The 17,794-nt window shown below is 40.3% G+C and overlaps 1 protein-coding gene across 1 annotated transcript in view; it reads left to right on the forward strand.

The window, feature by feature from the left end:
- The first annotated feature begins 2,268 nt into the window (after positions 1 to 2,268).
- The window catches only part of SLC28A3 (solute carrier family 28 member 3), a 47,439-nt gene continuing 31,913 nt past the window's right edge, over positions 2,269 to 17,794 (forward strand). The window contains exons 1-3 of the mRNA XM_074856932.1: positions 2,269 to 2,325; positions 10,033 to 10,134; positions 15,853 to 15,935. Of these exons, the coding sequence (XP_074713033.1) occupies positions 2,269 to 2,325; positions 10,033 to 10,134; positions 15,853 to 15,935 (242 nt within the window). The remainder of the gene's footprint in view (positions 2,326 to 10,032; positions 10,135 to 15,852; positions 15,936 to 17,794) is intronic.

Here is a 17,794-nt window from a genome sequence, read left to right on the forward strand (position 1 = left end):
CTAAGAAAGGGTCCAGAGTTCATGTAGAAATACTGGGATGGAACATAAAGTCTCTTAGTGCTATCCTTAGGAAGCAGCTCTTCAGTAATTATAAATTTTTCTCTCTGTTATTAGTCAGTAGAATTTTGGCAACACATATTTTCTTGAGCCTAGCACTGTTAGTCTAATGTTGTAAAAATTCAGAGTGCAAGTCTTTAATGTCTTCTTGTAGCTGGAGGAATCACTTAAGTGGAAGACGAATGTCCACACTTGTTATCGATTGAAATGGCAGGACACGATATCCTTCAGACACATAATATTTCTTAAAAATCCATGTCTTCATGTAAGTATATAAACTAATCAGAAACTGAAAAGAGTTTGCTGTAAATCAAACTTTAAGTAGACTGCTGGCTGAACCTGACAAAAAATATCAGTGAGTTCCCACATTTTGTTTAAATACATGGTCCTTTGCCCACAGGGAAATGGCATATTTAATGTTTTCTATAGTGGGTTCAGGGTTTGTCTTGGATGTGTGGTATTCTTGCTTTCAGTATCCTGTGAATTTACTAACATGAAATGTAATTCAGCAGAGGAAACTTTGGACTGAAATAATCAATGTTATTCTGACATTTCTGAGTGAGAAAACCAGTTTTAAAAATGATCTAGTGAGTTCCAGGAGAAGAGGAACAATAGCAGAAAATACTTGTGTCTTGGCATAGTTACCAGGGTAGAACTTTGTTCCAACCACGCAAGTGCAGACTACAGATTTTAGGACTGCAGGAGCTGGATTTGAAAATGATTCACTGCTTTGTTTCCTCTATCCTCTTCCCTCTGATAGTAAAATCATGTCCAAAACTGGCAGAAGGAGAGAAGGAAGAAAGGAAGAGAGAAACAGCTGAGGTATGCAGTAATTAGCAGTCAATTATATCAAAATTGTTAAAGATATTTGCAGCCATTTTCACTGGTGTGCAGAGAGAAGCAATTAGTCACAGAAATTGCTCTACTCCCGGGGCAAATACAAATAGCAATAAAGATGATGATTTCAAAACCTGGGGCATCAAAAAAGATTCTGAACGTTGAAAAACAGAATATATCATTAAAAATCACGTGCTCCTTACTGAAAAGAAAACCAACTAGTCCTTCTTTTCAAGCAATAGTTACAAGATTCAGAGAACATATATTGCAACTGCATAATTTATAATTAAAACATAGTTGGAAGATTCCTCAGAAAGATGCATCATCCTATTTTTCAAGTAACTGTTCTTTATTTCCAAGAATATATTTAGTCATGCTAGTCCGTTCTGTCTTTATTCCTAAAACAGGACATAATTTTTTGCTCTTTCACAGGATGAGGCAAAACTCATGACATTTTGAATCCCTGTGTAGAAAATTACAAATTTAGGCACTTAATGAGTACATAAATAAATGTTGCTGTATTTCAAAGAAACAGAACCACCCTCCTTTTTGTTGTCCTTAAAGATGAAAATTATGTTTGTTCAAATCCTGCCTGATGGTTAGTGTCTGTAATAATGCTACTATTTTCAGTGAACTTACACAGAACAAGCTGTACATACAAAGTCCATAGGCAACTAAAAACATGGGTAGGAAACCCAACTGATAGTTCTAAGAATATGATTTTACCATACTGCACTTAACAAGCCTGAAAACCTGTATTAGAAAACTCTTCAGTTAAAGGTGAGTAATCTGAGGACAGGTAACCAAATGACCCCATGCCCTAAGATTTGGGATGACAGCTGAAAATGTGTATCTGATATTTGTTGGAGGTTTGGGGTTTGTTTCTTTCCCTTGTTTTCTTTTGCTAGATGAAGTCCTTAACCACTGTGAAAATAGAGCCATGATAGCATCACAGGAGTGACTTCAGAACAGCTGTGAAAAAGACAAAAAATTGTGTTGACCTCTCAAAGATCTGGGTGGGGAAGATTTTCCCCCAAGCAAGTGAAGAAAGCCAGAAGTCATGTAAATACACACATTTGCCTTTGGGATCACCCAGAGATATGTCTGCCTCTTGGGCCCAGCAGGAATCCTCCCTTCTTTTCTCAAGAAACATTGAATGCAGTTTCCCACGCTGGCCAAAAGGGGCTGTGTCAGGGGAGTGAGAGGGTGGAGCTACAAGTGAGCAAGAGTAACCTGAGAGTGCCCCCAGGTAAGTAGACTTCAAGTAATACTCACAGACTCCGTGGATGGATTAACTAGGTGCTGACTGCTGTTGCCCTGTGATGCAAGTAGCTTTCAACATTCACCCAAAACTCTCCTGTCCATGCTAGGCGCATGGAGCTGACAGAGACCACCCGTGATCACTCAGGAGTGCACAATCTGGCCTTCCAGGTAAGCATGGTTTTCTGTGCTTTGTGGGGAAGAGGAAAGAGTTAAAAACAATGAACAATGCCTACTCAGAATCACAGAATGGTTTAGGTTAGAAAAGACTTTTAAGAGCATTGTGTCCAACCCTAAATACTTCAGTCCCCAAACAAAGAAAAGGCAATTTCTGCTCTCTGGCTGCAGATATTTTACAACACACCACATGCTTTGCACTGATACCCTGCCAAAGTACAAGGCTCTCATATAAAAAGCTGGAGCACAATTGACACATTCAGGAGTAGGCTCCACTTACTGCCTTCATCTGCTGCCTGGTGTACTGGCATCTTTGAAAAGTCTCCTGACTCAGTAATATTTCATAGGCTGATGGATCTCACAACTAGCTCATCCACCTTTCCCATCTGCTGTATCAGTTGATGCCTTTTCCTGAGGATAGGTAATTCAGTTATGTTGTAGAGGAGGTCATAAATTATGCATCAGACATGTATCTCATCAAAGCAATGTATATTAATAATATGAGAAAAATAATCATGTAATCACATTGGGACATATCTTTTTTCTTCCACACATAAACTAAGTGCAATTGTCTTGTTCTGCTCCCAAGAAGAGCACAGAGAGGAGGTAAGGAGCCAACCCAGAACGTTCCACATACTATGTGTGTGAAGTAATGTTAACAGCTATTATTAAAAAAAAATGCAGATTTCAAAAGCAGAAGCACCAAAAAAACCAGATAGTTACTGTTTCTTAGTGCCCAGCATCCCTGCACTTTCATATGAATTAGAGCAGGGACAAACAGAAATTTGCAAACTCACAGCCAGGCTGGTTCACTGTACTTGTTACTGAAGGTAGAACCAGCCAGGGAGAGACAGTGCCTCTGAAGTGTGCTGTGTTAGCAAAGCAGCACTGGCTCTCCACTGCAGACTCTCTGATCCTTACACAGCCCCTGAGCTCATCTAGCAGGAAGGGTAGCATGTAGTGGGTGTGAATACCAGCTGACACAATTCAAATAACACAGAAAGGTCTTTCTAGATGCTAAGCATGTGGAATATTATGTAACACCAGTGCCATCCAACCACTCTGTATATTTATTCATTGGGCTATGGAGACAGACAAGCAATAGACTGATTTTATAATCTGCCAGTCGGGGAATATTTGTGGAATGTAAGGGAGCTCAGGTCAAGTCCCTACTCCAGTCAATAGTTAATAATTCACACTAAGTGGGACAGCTTCAATAGGAGACAGAGAGAACTCTCTTAAAACGTGATAGCCCAGTGGTTAGGGCATTTTCCTGGGTAATCAGAGTGCCTTCAACACATCTGTGCTTCAGAGCAGATAGACAAGCAATTTGAACTTGGGTCTCCCTCAGTTCGAGTGAATGACATGAGAGCTTCATCCTGGCTGAATTTTCACATGAAATGTGTGCCTAAAATAGTGCAGTCAGCTTCCAAAGTCTATACCTACAAACCCATGAAGGAGAGAAGTCCCTCCCTAGCTGCAGAAGCTTGGTGCCAAACACTCTTGGATGATCCAAACTGAAAACCACCTTTCCTCAGCAGTCTCTGTGGAGCACAGGACAGTGACTCAGGTTAATCCTCTGCCTTAATGCAGCTAGCTCACCTGGGCAACATGCAGGGAACCCGGGTGCTTCCTTTCCTGTTCATTGCAGATATTTGCAAGAGCCTGCAAATCCTCTTTGGTTTAAATAATGTAAATGCCAAATCATGGAGACTGATCAACAATGAAACTTGGGGCCTGAGTCAGGTCTGGTTACTTTTTTTTCCTGGCATACCAGAAGGTGTTTACATTTACATTATCTCTGATTTAACGTATAAGTCACTCCCTAGAGAAAATAAGACACAGAAGGAAATAGGTAAACTTCTGCATATAGAAAAAGAAATCACTTCACAGTAGAAGCTACTAAGAAGAAAACAATCTCATAATTTTTTCCATTTTCTTGTATTGGAGCTTTTCTTTCACAAAGAGTGAATATTTTTCTTCCTCCAAGATACAGTGTCTTCTAGGATTGTACAATGAGTATCTTCCCTAAACCACAAAATATAAAAGTGTTCCAGAAAGGAATTAATTTAAGCCATTTTAAGTATCAGTGTGGAATTGCACTCCATAGGTACCTTTAGATACACCTGAGCCATTTAATGATTAACGCACAAAGGGATAAAAAAAATAAGACAGGGACAAAGTAAACCTGGGCTAGGTAGTTTGTTCTATAAAGTAAATAAGTTAAGAAAACAGCTCTCAACACAATACAAAGCAGTTCAAGGCTAACAAGTGATGGATGAAGGATCATATCAGAGCATTATTATGTCAAGAATGAGAGGCATTGTGCCTTCTGTTGTGAAGGGACTCTTAACAGGATGTTTACACAGAGTAATCTACATTTTGACTAGTCCTACAAATAGTCAAAGGGGGATAACTACTGGAGCTCTTCTTATTTTCACATTGGCTATTGACATTTAAACACACACATCCTTCTGTACTATGATAGGATTTTCACTGCATCACAGAAGCATAAAACTTTTTCAACTGTACTGTAGTAGACCCTCAAGAAATTATTTAAACAATGTTAACTTTCAGAGAGGGCATGCATCCGTGTAGCGTAAAGTTCTATTAACACCATGAATTACATTTTTAAAAATGCATGATCCTGAAAAATATCAGGTACTTCTTTTGTACTCTACACAGATTCCACCTGAACTGTTTATAGGCATAGTGTCAAAAACCTCAGGTCCTGCATTATTGCCTTGTGATAATGCCAGTACCTGTGAGACCCAGAAGCAACTTTTCACCTCATTAACAGCTAAAAACCATCTCAAAAGAAAACAGGCAACAAAACCCAAATGTAAGGCTCCAAGCTGTATCTCTCCTCTCACTTTCTTTGATACTAGGGACATCTCCATTACTAACAGACATCTGGGTGTATTACAGTGAGTAAGCTTCTTGTATTGTTTTTAAGAAGATACATAGCTCTACCCCCACTGCCAGTCTTCCCAAGCACACTCTTACCCTTCAGTTCAATGTAGCCTTAATAAAATCCCAATGCAATTGTTAGGACCTACATGCTAAAGTTACCTGCTTTGGATAATACTTCATAGCTAGAATCAATAGATTGCAGCACTGTTTATAACAACACATTCAGGTTTTGAGTATTTTTTCCCCCTTAAATATGTCATGCAATTTAAGAAACCGAAATCATTATCCTCATAGTGTCATCATTATTCAGAAGATTGACCACGCTAAGTGTCTACATGCCAAAGTAATATATTCTGTAGCTATATCTACAATAATATCATACATAATGTATAGAAACACTACTGTTATCTCTCGCATTCAATGTGGTTCAGTTAACTTCTCTCTGATGGCACTGGCTGGAGGATCATTACAGTTGCCCACAGAATTTCCTGCTCAGAAACCCCGCGACATTAACAGCAACCCTAAAATTGAGATTGAATTTACCTAGCTTGTGTTTAGCCCTCATTTGAGAGGCAAAGTTTTACCTAATCAGTTCTGATGATTCAGCTCTCTGCCAATGATGATATTAAACAAGTCACACTTATTCCTCAAGGAACCATAAGAGCTGGTTCACAAAAAGGAACGGTAGGTGGGATGAAGAAAGTCCCTGGCTTTTAAAAGGAACTCAAAGATAAAAATAAAATAGATATAATGCAAAGGGAGAATAAGAGCTAATAAATATTTATTGTTCACTGGCATCCTGTTGTCAGTGTTATGATGCGTTAATCAGTCAGTAACTGTTTCTGTAGCAGAGCACACTCTGCTCTTAAGCTGACTTGAGGAAGGATCCGCTTTAAGATTCTCCCTTTTACTCATGTTACATAAGGATATTACATATGCAGCTTTTGTACTCCATATCATTCAAATAAGCTTATAACATATGCTAAATAATGTAATTTATTTCTGTGTTTATTGCCATTCACCACAGCTTCCTAGATACTCTTGTCCAGTTGGTTAATTAAGTTTATAGGCACTATTAAGAATTTACATTTCATGGGCAATGTTGTTGTAATTTCCCTTGGAAATTATGAAGGCATTTCACTGTGTAACACCATCAGATCCAGGCAGGAAATTATGAAGTCCTTGTCCATGTTTTCAAAACTTGCTTTCCAAAGCCATGTTTATTTAAAAAAACAAAAACAAAAACAAAACAAAAAAACCCAAACAAACAAACCCCCCCCCCAAACAACAACAAAAACAAAAACTGTGACATACTACCCCATCTCTTACAGGAAATAGTGAAAGTTAGTTATACCTTTAGGCTCTTTTCTTCTCAGGCTAAATAAGTATTCCTTGCGAAAACCATTTTTAAGATTCTTGTTCTTGTCATACTCATTGTGTCCCTGCTTGACATCAACAGATGTTTTAAATGCTATAATTGCAGGGGTCATGTGCCCCTTGTTACCTTCTCAGGAATGTGCAGATCTTTTTTTCTTGTCTTCATTTTTCTGGATTTTGCTTTCTGCCTCTCATACATTTTTTGCTCTGAGAGCAAATGAATTTCCTGTTTCTTTTTTTATGGCCAGCTTCGGCCTGTCTATCATTTTAACTTGTTTATCCTGCATTTCAGGATACTATCCAACTATCCTGCTCAAGACTGACAACTTAAGCCTTTAAAGAAAACACTAATGTATGCAGAGATGGGTCAGCCTGATTTACAACCCATTTCAAAACACCTCATGAAGATTTAGTCATCTGAATTTAAATCTGACAATCTCTACAGCTCATTTACTATAGTTTAACACGTGGATAACAAACATTCCTCCCTCCTAACCTGTACACTCAGTTTTATAATTTGACAGAAATTTATAAATGCTATGATTATTGATCAGAAAAATTCTTCCTCAGTAATTAAGATGCATTTTAACTCCTTCAGAATCATGACACTCTGGCTAGCAAAAGGTAGTATATGGGGGAAAACCTAGATGAATGATCTTCAGTTACACTGAATATTAAAAGAATAGCAAAGTTTTGAACTATAAATCAGATGGCTTCAGCTGACTGAATGCAATCCAAAATCCAATGAAATCCAACATGGTAATTTAAAACATTTGTTTTTGAAGCATCTGTTTTCCACTTAGTTCCTTAAGTACCCTGACTCTAATCTCCAAAGCTAATGTAATGACCCACCCTTAAACCATAAACAGTTTAAGCGTTGCTTGGATGCTCTGGTAGCCAATCTGTCCTCATCATTAACTGCTTCCTTATGTCAATACAGTTTGAGTAGGTTCAAAAGTGACTCGGCATGTCGCTGGATCTGGCCTGTGGTCATAGCAGGGCTATGCTAGCTATAGTTCTTAAGGCTTGAACTCCTATTTTCTGTTGCAATGTTTTGTTCTGCAGACATTTCCAAGGAGGCGGAAAAGGATACTGAGCAAATGAGGTAGATATAAGCTTTTCTGCCCACGCTGGGTGCTTAGGTAGCAATCTGCAACAGCAGGTGATAAGCACAGGCAAAGGAGTTCCTTCAGCAAACTCAGAAAGTCTCTAAGCAAATAGGAGAAACGAATAGGCAGTTTTATTTATCACTTGAATATTGCTAATCTTAAGAGAAATTAAAAAGAATTTTTATTAAGTTTAAATAAAATGTATTTTCACCAAACAAAATTTAAAAATTGTATAAAGGGAAGGATGAAGAGATTGTACTTGAGGAATCAGCTGTGAAATACAAGGAAATTACTCAGCTTCATGTCACCCAGAGACTTTTAGTCAACAGAATTAGTCTCTTACTGAAGTTGTTATCAATAGTAATTAACCCGTTTCTACTGAATTTGACAGAATATGCCAGAAATATGGTATGATCATTTGAAATGAGTGCTTTTTATGCTTGCAGAAAATAAATCTATCATTCTGCAGTGCAGGCTATTTAGAGTTCCAGTAATCATGTGATGCTCTTACTAGTTTTTTGTTACATTACTCATACATCCATATATTTTAATTACTCTATAAATGAAACTCTTACATAATTATTGTAGTTGAGCAGTGGGTTGGACAAAGTGACTTCTAGAGGTTTGTTCCAATGCAAATCATTCTGTACTTCTGTTGCTTGTAGACAGCAACTTGCACGTTTACTGTTTTTCACATGCTCGCTGACAAAAGTCCTAAGGAATCTGCTTTTTCTTGCTCAGCAACAAGTATAGAAATCTTCAGAGAGACTATCCCCAGGGGTGTGTGTGTGTGTGAATTACAGAACCGTACCACTTCAACTTCACTATGCTGTCCTGCATAGTATTTCTAATATATTATATCTCAGTGCTACAGTTAAGCACTGCTTCTTGTGATATATAGTGGGTTGTTTTTTTTTTTTTTGTTGTTGTTTTTTTTTTTTTTTTTTTTTTTTTGCACTGCATGGAGTGTTCAGTAGAGGCTTTCACTGCTGACTGCTGTGGCAGCTATGGCAATCTCCTAAAACAACATGGTTAGAAGGCAAACAAGTACCAGAGGTGCTTTCTGAAAAATAAGTATCTCCCTCTTATGGGAATGCAAAGATACTTTTCTCTTAGAAGGAAGGGAACTGATGCATCAACATTTGGTTTATCAGGGCCACAGGAGGTCAATCAACAGCTTCTTGCAACTGCCTCCTCTTCCCCCAGACACACAAGGTTCCAGAAACACTTTTACTGAAATGGATTATTAGTGAAGTTTAGAGGCAGAGTATCTTTAAGGAAAATACTTTACTGAAAAGTGTTCTGGTTGTTTCTAAGGTCAAGTTTCCGCTAAAAGCAAAATTTAATTTATGTCTAGTAGTACTGCTTATTCCTGCCTTTATCAGAATTTACTGTGATTAAGCTTGTTTTGTATGTTCATTTGGAATGATCATTTTCTTAGAAAGCTAAATATAGATACTAATTTATTCATTTTATTACCATGTAAATAATGAGATACTTCATGCAATAAAATGCAGTGAAATGACCATACCTTAACTGTTGTTGTAAGAAACCACTGAAATATAAAACATTTGTATCAATTGCAGATACAAGTTATCTGATATTTTGTTTAAGCAGCTTTCATATGAAACCAAAATAAGAACCAGACCTTTGAGGATCGTTAAAAAGTAATAATGTATCCTTCAAAACATTAAACAAGAAAACTCAGCTTCAGAATAAGAAAAAAAAAAAAAAGAAATAGTGGAGCTGGTTATGGCTGTCTTCAACTCTCAGTACACTCTGAGAAAAGGTATACCACAGAGAATTAATGTAGTAAGGCTAACTGCTCTCTTTAAAGATACTCTCAGTATTTTATTCCAAGAGCAATTTAAGTATATATTTTTTTAAAAAAATTCATTTACTGCATATGCATAAGGAGCATGTATACTGGAGCAAAGGTACTAACAATCTGGGGAAGGCCCAAATAGGCCGTTTTGCCCTTGGTGGGGATAAGGGCTGAATCTCTGTAAACTGTTGAACCAGTCCTGAGGCAAAGGGCAGCACTAGGAGGACATGTGAGTTTTCATCAAGAGAACAGCAGATTCACATTAGTCAAGCACCATCCATGACCGATGCAGCTTTGTGTAATAGTTCAGGGACTTGAACACCTGAGCTCTGTACACTGAGTTTTGAACTCTCTGTACTAGTAAAGTAAAACATAGAAGTACAGGCATTGGAGTGTGAATCAGTTCTTACCGCACATGAGAAAGGCTTTCAGCTTTGGATTTGAACCGATACTATTTCTGGTCTTGTCATGCCCCAGAACAACAGCAAAGGTGTGGAAGTTACAAATCCAAAAGGTCTCAGAGACAATTCACAGAGAATCAAGAATACACAAAATGAGAAAACTATACATACTAATCAGGTATGTTTTTTTCTTTTTTTTTTTTTTTTTCTTTTGAATAACCTTATGCAAATTCATAAACCTCAAATTCAATGTCAGTAATTAGTTGTAATAATACATCCAAGACAGGTATTTTAACAAAACCTGAATTTGATTTAAAATTCATAAGCTGACAGGGAAGCAAGTTCTGTTATCCAAAATACATTGAGGAAAAAACACAGAAAATTGACAGGACATGTAGGGTTCAGAAAAATGCTTTGTAACGGCATAATGGCTTCATACAAGAGACAAAAGAGGCATCACAAATGTTGATCAGAGGGAAAACTATGGATGAGGAGTTGATATAGAAGCATTTTCTCCTGTGAAGTTGGAGAAAGAGAAACTGGAAACATTGGGTTTAGTGATACAATCTTTCAGTCAGACAGGGCATACATATTATTAAATACCTATTTATCCAAATTAGTGAAATTTCAGACAAACTGGAGGCAACAGCTCTGATGTACAGCTGGCCAGAGAAAGAAGAGGAGAATACAATACAGATTACTTCATAATAAACACATCCATTTGGCTTCTGTTGACTGTACATTTGTTTAAGCCTACATAGTCAGTAGCTCACTGTGAAGACATGAAAGTCAGATTTAAAAAACACTTTACTAGTGTCATGTATTAATATTTTCATATCCACATTCCAGAAATAATCTGCTACTCTGAAAGTACCGTTAAAAACTTATAGTATTTTCATGTGTTGTAATCATATCTACTTGCCAAGCTTGGAGATGGAACTTGATGCAGCACATAAGAAATAGAGGTTTCCTGATGCCCTGATGCTGTGCATATTCTTTTCTATCTTCCAGTGGTTTTTGGAGGTGATCAGAGGCAGCAAAGGCATGCTGCCAAAGAAATGCTTCTGCTCTCAAAGTTGAAGTGATTCCAGATTTACAGTGATGGAAAGAATCACTCGGACTATTCTGATATGCACTCCTGGGAACTAGACCAGAATCTGAGATCCTAGGAGAGGAAGGTGGTAGACCTTCCTCTTCAAAAAAGTGACTATACCTTCCTCTTCAAAAAAGCCAGCAAAAAGGAAGATGTCAAAACAAAAAGAGTAAAAGGACTGTCAGAACTGATTGAAACTGTTGAAAGATGGAGAAAAATAGTGGCAGGCAATGAAAACTTGATTTTGATCAAGGAAACCAATTTCCCACTGAAAAGGTTCATCTGAAAGCATTCAGCCACTATTTTGTTCAAGTGTAATACAGATATGTATTCCCATGCCAATACTTTCTCAGGTACTCTGTGACTGAGGCAGAAGAGTTTATTTTGAGGCTCTGCAGAGTATGGACCTTGCTGTGTCCCTACTGGCAGAAGTCCATGCAATCCACATAGCCCTTGGATTAGCCTCAGCACCGGCCAGCACTTCCCAGGAGCTGGATCTGATACCGTGTTTGGTCATGAAAAAAGAAAAAAAAGGGTTTTGGATCCATTCTCCCTTTTCCTTCTGTATCTGCACAGAGTTAGACACAAGGTGATCTTTGATTTCAGATTTTCTAACAACCTTTAGTGTAGCTGTAAAAAAGCATTTGTGACGATAAAATAGTGACATAATAATATTCTGAGCATATTTAAATACATTGTAGACAACATGAAAATGTGTGGATTGATGCTTTTTATATTGAAATACTTAAAAGAAAAAATAGATTACATTCTCAAGACAAACAGTTTATTTCACAAATTTGAAGAGCCAGAGCCCAGGCTGTGGGTGGTCCAGGCAAGCTTTTGGCCTGGGGAGGATGCTGTGGCATGGGGGAAAGTGATAGGGGAGCACGGTCTGGCCTGGGCAGTGTGTGAAGTGGGGAGCATTGGGGATGGTGGTGGGGATAGAGGCAGGAGGTGTGAGACATGGGCTTCAATCTATGACCAGGAGAGGGGACATGGTACCACAGGGAGCGCAGCCACCTACAAATATGAAAGTACAGCTCTTTGACCCAGGGAGCTGGGCTCTCCCAGTTTATAATGTAGGTTCAAAAATCTGTGAGAAGCACTGGCATGCAACATACCCCAAATTTAAGCCCAGGAATAAGTGGTACTTCAATATTATCAGCACTCAGTGTCCTTCAGGTGAGAAGCCCACTTTCTACAGCCACTGAGAAGAGTGTTCCCAGTTACCAAAAATAATAGCAGCTTAGCAGGTGGCAGCATTTACATTTTTCAGCTTTGCTTTATTTCATAGGCAAGACCAAAGAGAGAAAGAAATTGAGTTGAGTGAAAATGTGGCCGTAAGTTACAGTGCAGCTCCACAGAGCCACATGGCTGCAACTCAGGGAGAAAAGGAGAGTTTACAGCTTTTGGAAGAAGGGGTTAGCCACTCACAATGATTACAAAGATGCTGTGATGCTATGCGGGGCAGAAATCAGGAGGTCTAAAGCCCAGCTAGAAATTAATCTGGCTTCAGCAATCAAGGACAACAAGAAATGTATCTATAAGTACGTCAACAACAAAAGAAAGACCAGGGAGAGCCTCCATCCCCTGCTAGACGCGGGAGGAAACATGGTAACAAGTGATGAGGAAAAGGCTGAGGTGCTTAATGCCTTCTTTACCTCAGTCTTTAATAAAAAGACTAGTTGTACTGAGGGAATCCAGCCTCCCCAGCCAGAAAACAGAGACTGGGAGAACGACCCCTCTGCATTCCACGAGGAGATAGTCAGTGACCTACAGCATCACATTGACATACACAAGTCTATGGGACCGGATGGGATACACCCGAGGGTGCTGAAGGAGCTGGCTGGGGTGCTCGCCAAGCCGCTTTCCATCATTTACCAGCAGTCCTGGCTGACCGGGGAAGTCCCGACAGATCGGAAATCAGCCAATGTAATGCCCATATATAAGAAGGGTCAGAAGGATGATCTGGGAAATTACAGGCCTGTCAGCTTGATTTTGGTGCCCGGGAAGCTGATGGAGCAGCTCATCCTGAGTACCATCACACAACACATGTGGGACAACCAGATGATCAGGCCCAGTCAGCATGGGTTTATGAAAGGCAGGTCCTGCTTGACAAACCTGATCTCCTTCTACGACAGGGTGACCTGCTTATTGGATAAGGGAAAGGCTGTGGATGTTGTCTACCTTGACTTTAGTAAGGCCTTTCACACCATTTTCCACAGCATTCTCCTGGCAAAACTGGCTGCTCGTGGCTTGGATGGGCACACGCTTTTCTGGGTAAAAAACTGGCTGGATGGCCGGGCCCAAAGAGTTGTGGTGAATGGAGTTAAATCCAGTTGGCGGTCGGTCACGAGTGGTGTCCCCCAGGGCTCATTTTTGGGGCCACTCCTGTTTAACATCTTTATTGATGATCTGGATGAGGGGATCGAGTGCACCCTCAGTAAGTTTGCAGATGACACCAAGTTGGGTGGGAGTGTTGATCTGCTTGAGGGTAGGGAGGCTCTGCAGAGAGACCTGGACAGGCTGGAGCGATGGGCTGAGGCCAGCTGTAGGAGTTTCAATAAGGCCAAATGCCGGGTGCTGCACTTGGGCCACAACAACCCCCAGCAGCGCTACAGGCTTGGGGAGGAGTGGCTGGAGACCTGCCAATCAGAGAGGGACCTGGGGGTGTTGATTGACAGCCGGCTGAACATGAGCCAGCAGTGTGCCCAGGTGGCCAAGAAGGCCAATGGCATCCTGGCTTGTATCAGAAATAGTGTGGCCAGCAGGGACAGGGAAGTGATCTTACCCCTGTACTCGGCACTGGGGAGGCCGCACCTCGATTCCTGTGTTCAGTTTTGGGCCCCTCACTACAAAAAGCACATTGAATTACTTGAGCGTGTCCAGAGAACGGCAACAAAGCTGGTAAAAGTCTGATGAGGAGTGGCTGAGGGAACTGGGGTTGTTTAGTCTGGAGAAGAGAAGGCTGAGGGGAGACCTCATCGCCCTCTACAACTATCTGAAAGGAGGTTGCAGAGAGCTGAGGATGAGTCTCTTTAACCAAGTACCAAGCAATAGAACAAGAGGTAATGGCCTCAAGTTGCGCCAGGGAAGGTTTGGACTAGATATTAGGAAGCATTTGTTTACAGAACGGGTTGTTAGGCATTGGAATGGTCTGCCCAGGGCAGTGGTGGAGTCCCCATCCCTGGAGGTGTTTAAGAGTAAAGTCGACATAACACTTAGGGATATGGTGTAGTAGCTGGGAACTGTCAGTGTTGGGTTAATGGTTGGACTAGATGATCTTCAAGGTCTTTTCCAACCTAGATGATTCTGTGATTCTGTGACTCCCTCTACCCCCTACCTCCAAAAACTGCAATTAAGAGGACTGAGAGACTCCTGTCTATGTCACGCTGAGCTTTCTCCTAGGGGAATGAATATCATCATCTACATACATACTCCTCCGTAACCATTTTATTTACTGGCCATGTGTTAATTTTGCCTTTGAGCTGGTTCAAGTCTGTCACTAAGAACTAACTGAGGGCTTTCCAGAACTTTCAGTGATGCCTGCAGCAGGGAAGCCAAACAGAAGGCAAGGGCCGGGGCAAGGTCTGCCATGGGCCTTGCTTCACACAGCAGTTTGGAGAATGGGGTTAGCACAAATAATAGTAACACAAAAATAAAAGGTTAACTCACTGGTAGCCTGCCACTGCTCCATGTGGCTGTGCACAGAGGGCCAGCTCCTCTTGAAAGGGTAGGACATGACCACCAGCTCAGGAAAATACTGTCTGCATTCACCGTGGTCCTAGCTGGACACCCAAGGGCAGGCAACCAGTCACACTGCCCTGGCATGGCGTTAAAATGAGGAGGCGCGAGCATGGCACAAGGGCCACGTGCAGTTACACTGCTGTCATTAAACACAACAGTTGCCTGGCTTGGGTCACCAGGCCCTCCAGATGCCCCATCATGAGCATGGATGTATGTATCCATGGGACAGGCACCTTGCCTCTGCCCCTCTGGACCAGGTCAGGGTAAGGAAAACAGGGTGGACACGGCAGCACCCACGGGTGCACTGATTAGCTGCCAGGGGCTGTACTACTCCCAGCCACCTCAAGGACAGTCCTTTAACATGGTGGAGGTCAGGCAGCAGTTGTTCAAAAGCCTTAATGCAGCTAGGCTTATGTGGATTCAGGTAGCAAAAAGGTATGTTCCTGATGCAAATGTGCTATGTGGCCAAATTTCAAGTTTCTGCTACAAAGCCCATGGATGCTAGCTCTCTTTGAAGGATTGTGACCTGTTACCTTTTCTCAGCAGCTTTTCTTAAGAATAAATGTATTGGCTTAGTTAAATTTTTAAAATAATAAGACACACACACCCCCAATTCAACCATTGTCCATACATAAAATTTCCATCATATTTTAGTTCTGCAAAGAGAGAAGCATCAGAAACAGGGGGTCATCAATAGGAGGTGCTGGGCAAGCTGGCTAATTAGCAGCTCTACCATCCCTACCTGAAGCTGTCACTTTTTGGTGTGTTTGCAGTGGTACTCTGTAGGGGCCCCTCCTCAGCTCTGAGTAACTTTATTTCCCCTTTCAGAATGGTGTGGATGGCTTGGGAAGGTTCATAGCCACAGTTTAACCACCAGGTTTGCCTGATACTGATCACAGCATTGCTGGCAGAGAGGAGAGCTGAAGCCATGCACTTAGTGCAGATGGGAAAGCCATGAGACTGCTTCAGCCATCTGCCAGTGGGAATCTGTTTTTTCACACCTTACTTAACAAGCATGTACCCCTCTCACAGCCTTGATACTGATCTGTTTTCCAGGAGGATGAATACATCAATATTGAGAGTGATCTGCATGAAAACAAACGTGACTCAGTAGGTGATGAGCAACCACGCTTGAAAGGGTAATGTCTTTTGGATGAGTAAGTTTTCCACTCACTTCATCCTGGCCTAAGCAATAAGCTGCCAGTGGTTCTGCTTCTGGAGTGACAGCTCTAAATTTCACTCCCTATGCTACACAGACCTTCATATTGCCTAGCAATGTGTAATAGAGGAACACATTGTATTTAAAATTATTATACATTTCAACTGACATGTGTGATCATGAAACTATCCTTCTGAAGCCTTGCAAATTAAAGGAGCAATATTTTTTCTTTTTGTACGTTAACTACTTTTCCAGTATTTCCATAAGAGACTTTTTTGAAGAAAGGTCTTTAACAGTGATCTCTTTCAGGAAGTTAAAGATTCACTGTTGTCCTTCAGTTTGCATAGCTATTTACCTCAATGCAAAATAAGAATAGAATAGCTACAAAAAAAGCCATTTTGATGGAGCAGAATTTTTACACTTTGTTAGCTCTGGTGCCAAGTGACCACACAGTGAATGCACACATCTATGTTTTACTCAATGATTATTTTTTTTGGCAAAAACTACAAACCCTGTATAAGACATTAAAAAAATTAAGATATAATACTTAAAATTACGTTTTAATGTCTTAGTATTTTTCTGTCATATTAAATCTTCATATAAACATTCATAGAAATCATGTTGTACTTTCCCCCTAATTTCTATGACTACATTCTGTTATACAGCACACCATTTCAGCTTTGAACCTATCTCTCTGTCAGCTGATTTTAGTAACTCACTTACTAGGTATCTCAAATTTTTGTCTTACTCAAATTGGACTGCTTGGAAAGATCTCATGCCTGTACAAATGATACACTTATATACAGAAGTAGTTGTGAAGATTTTGATTATGCTTTCAAGATGTACATGGAGAACTTAAAGATGTGTTAATATGCTCAGGTTTAGTGATGCCATCATACTAAAATTCTGCTTCAAAAATCTAGCAAATGTATTTAGAAGTCACTTAAATATTCTCTTGTTTCTCCTCTCTGCTTTTTTGAGATTTATCAGTCCTTTAGCAGTACATAACATGAAACACTTTCTTGTTAAAAACATTTGGGTTCTTGTCTAGCAAAAACAATAGCTGAGATTTCATAGATCAAACAACCAAGTCTGACAAGCCCCTCCAGTGGCAGGTATCCAGCTTTACCCAGAAGTAAGCTAATTGCACAAGCAAGTGTTGACAAGCAAATGGCTATACAAGGTTAGCAGGTTCTCTCCCCCTCAAACCTGGGCCCACAGGAGTCGCTCAACAAGATGCATCCCTGCAGAGAGATGGGTTGAGTTGGAGCAGAGATGAAACCTGTATATTTTTTATTCATTCTTGTTTATTTGTACTCCCATGGAGAGCCAAGAGATAAATAAGATTTAATTCACAGGGCTTGCTGTTCCTGAGGTCCCCTCATTCTTCCATCAGCAGCCAGTACCATTGCCCTGGGCAGCTCAAGCGCTTCACAGGCTGGAAGCTGAAGAGCCTTTGCTCTATTCTCATGACAAGCAGGCTACAGCTTGTTCTGTGCTCTCTGATTTTGCACTTTGTCTAGGTTTGGTTTTATGTTGAGCACCTGACAAGGGCAATGGAATTGCTACCAAGTTATTTTTTGTAAATTAGCTCTTACAAGCAGGCACTAATAAGATCTATGTCTTCCCTGCATCTGCTCAAAAGTAGGAGTCACAAAGCATGCCTCCATTTTGAATGTGTCGATTCCTTTCAACAGATAGTACTGAAAAGGCTGTGGTCTGAGACATAACCCCTTTGAAAGATCAGTCTGTTAATAACAAGGTTTCACTACATGTGCAAGGTGTTAACATTCACTTACAGAGTACATGTCGACCAGAAAAAGGATTTCTGAATTGCAA

Source organism: Strix uralensis, chromosome Z, assembly GCF_047716275.1.
Source record: "Strix uralensis isolate ZFMK-TIS-50842 chromosome Z, bStrUra1, whole genome shotgun sequence".
In the NCBI taxonomy this organism is placed as follows: Eukaryota; Metazoa; Chordata; class Aves; order Strigiformes; family Strigidae; genus Strix; species Strix uralensis.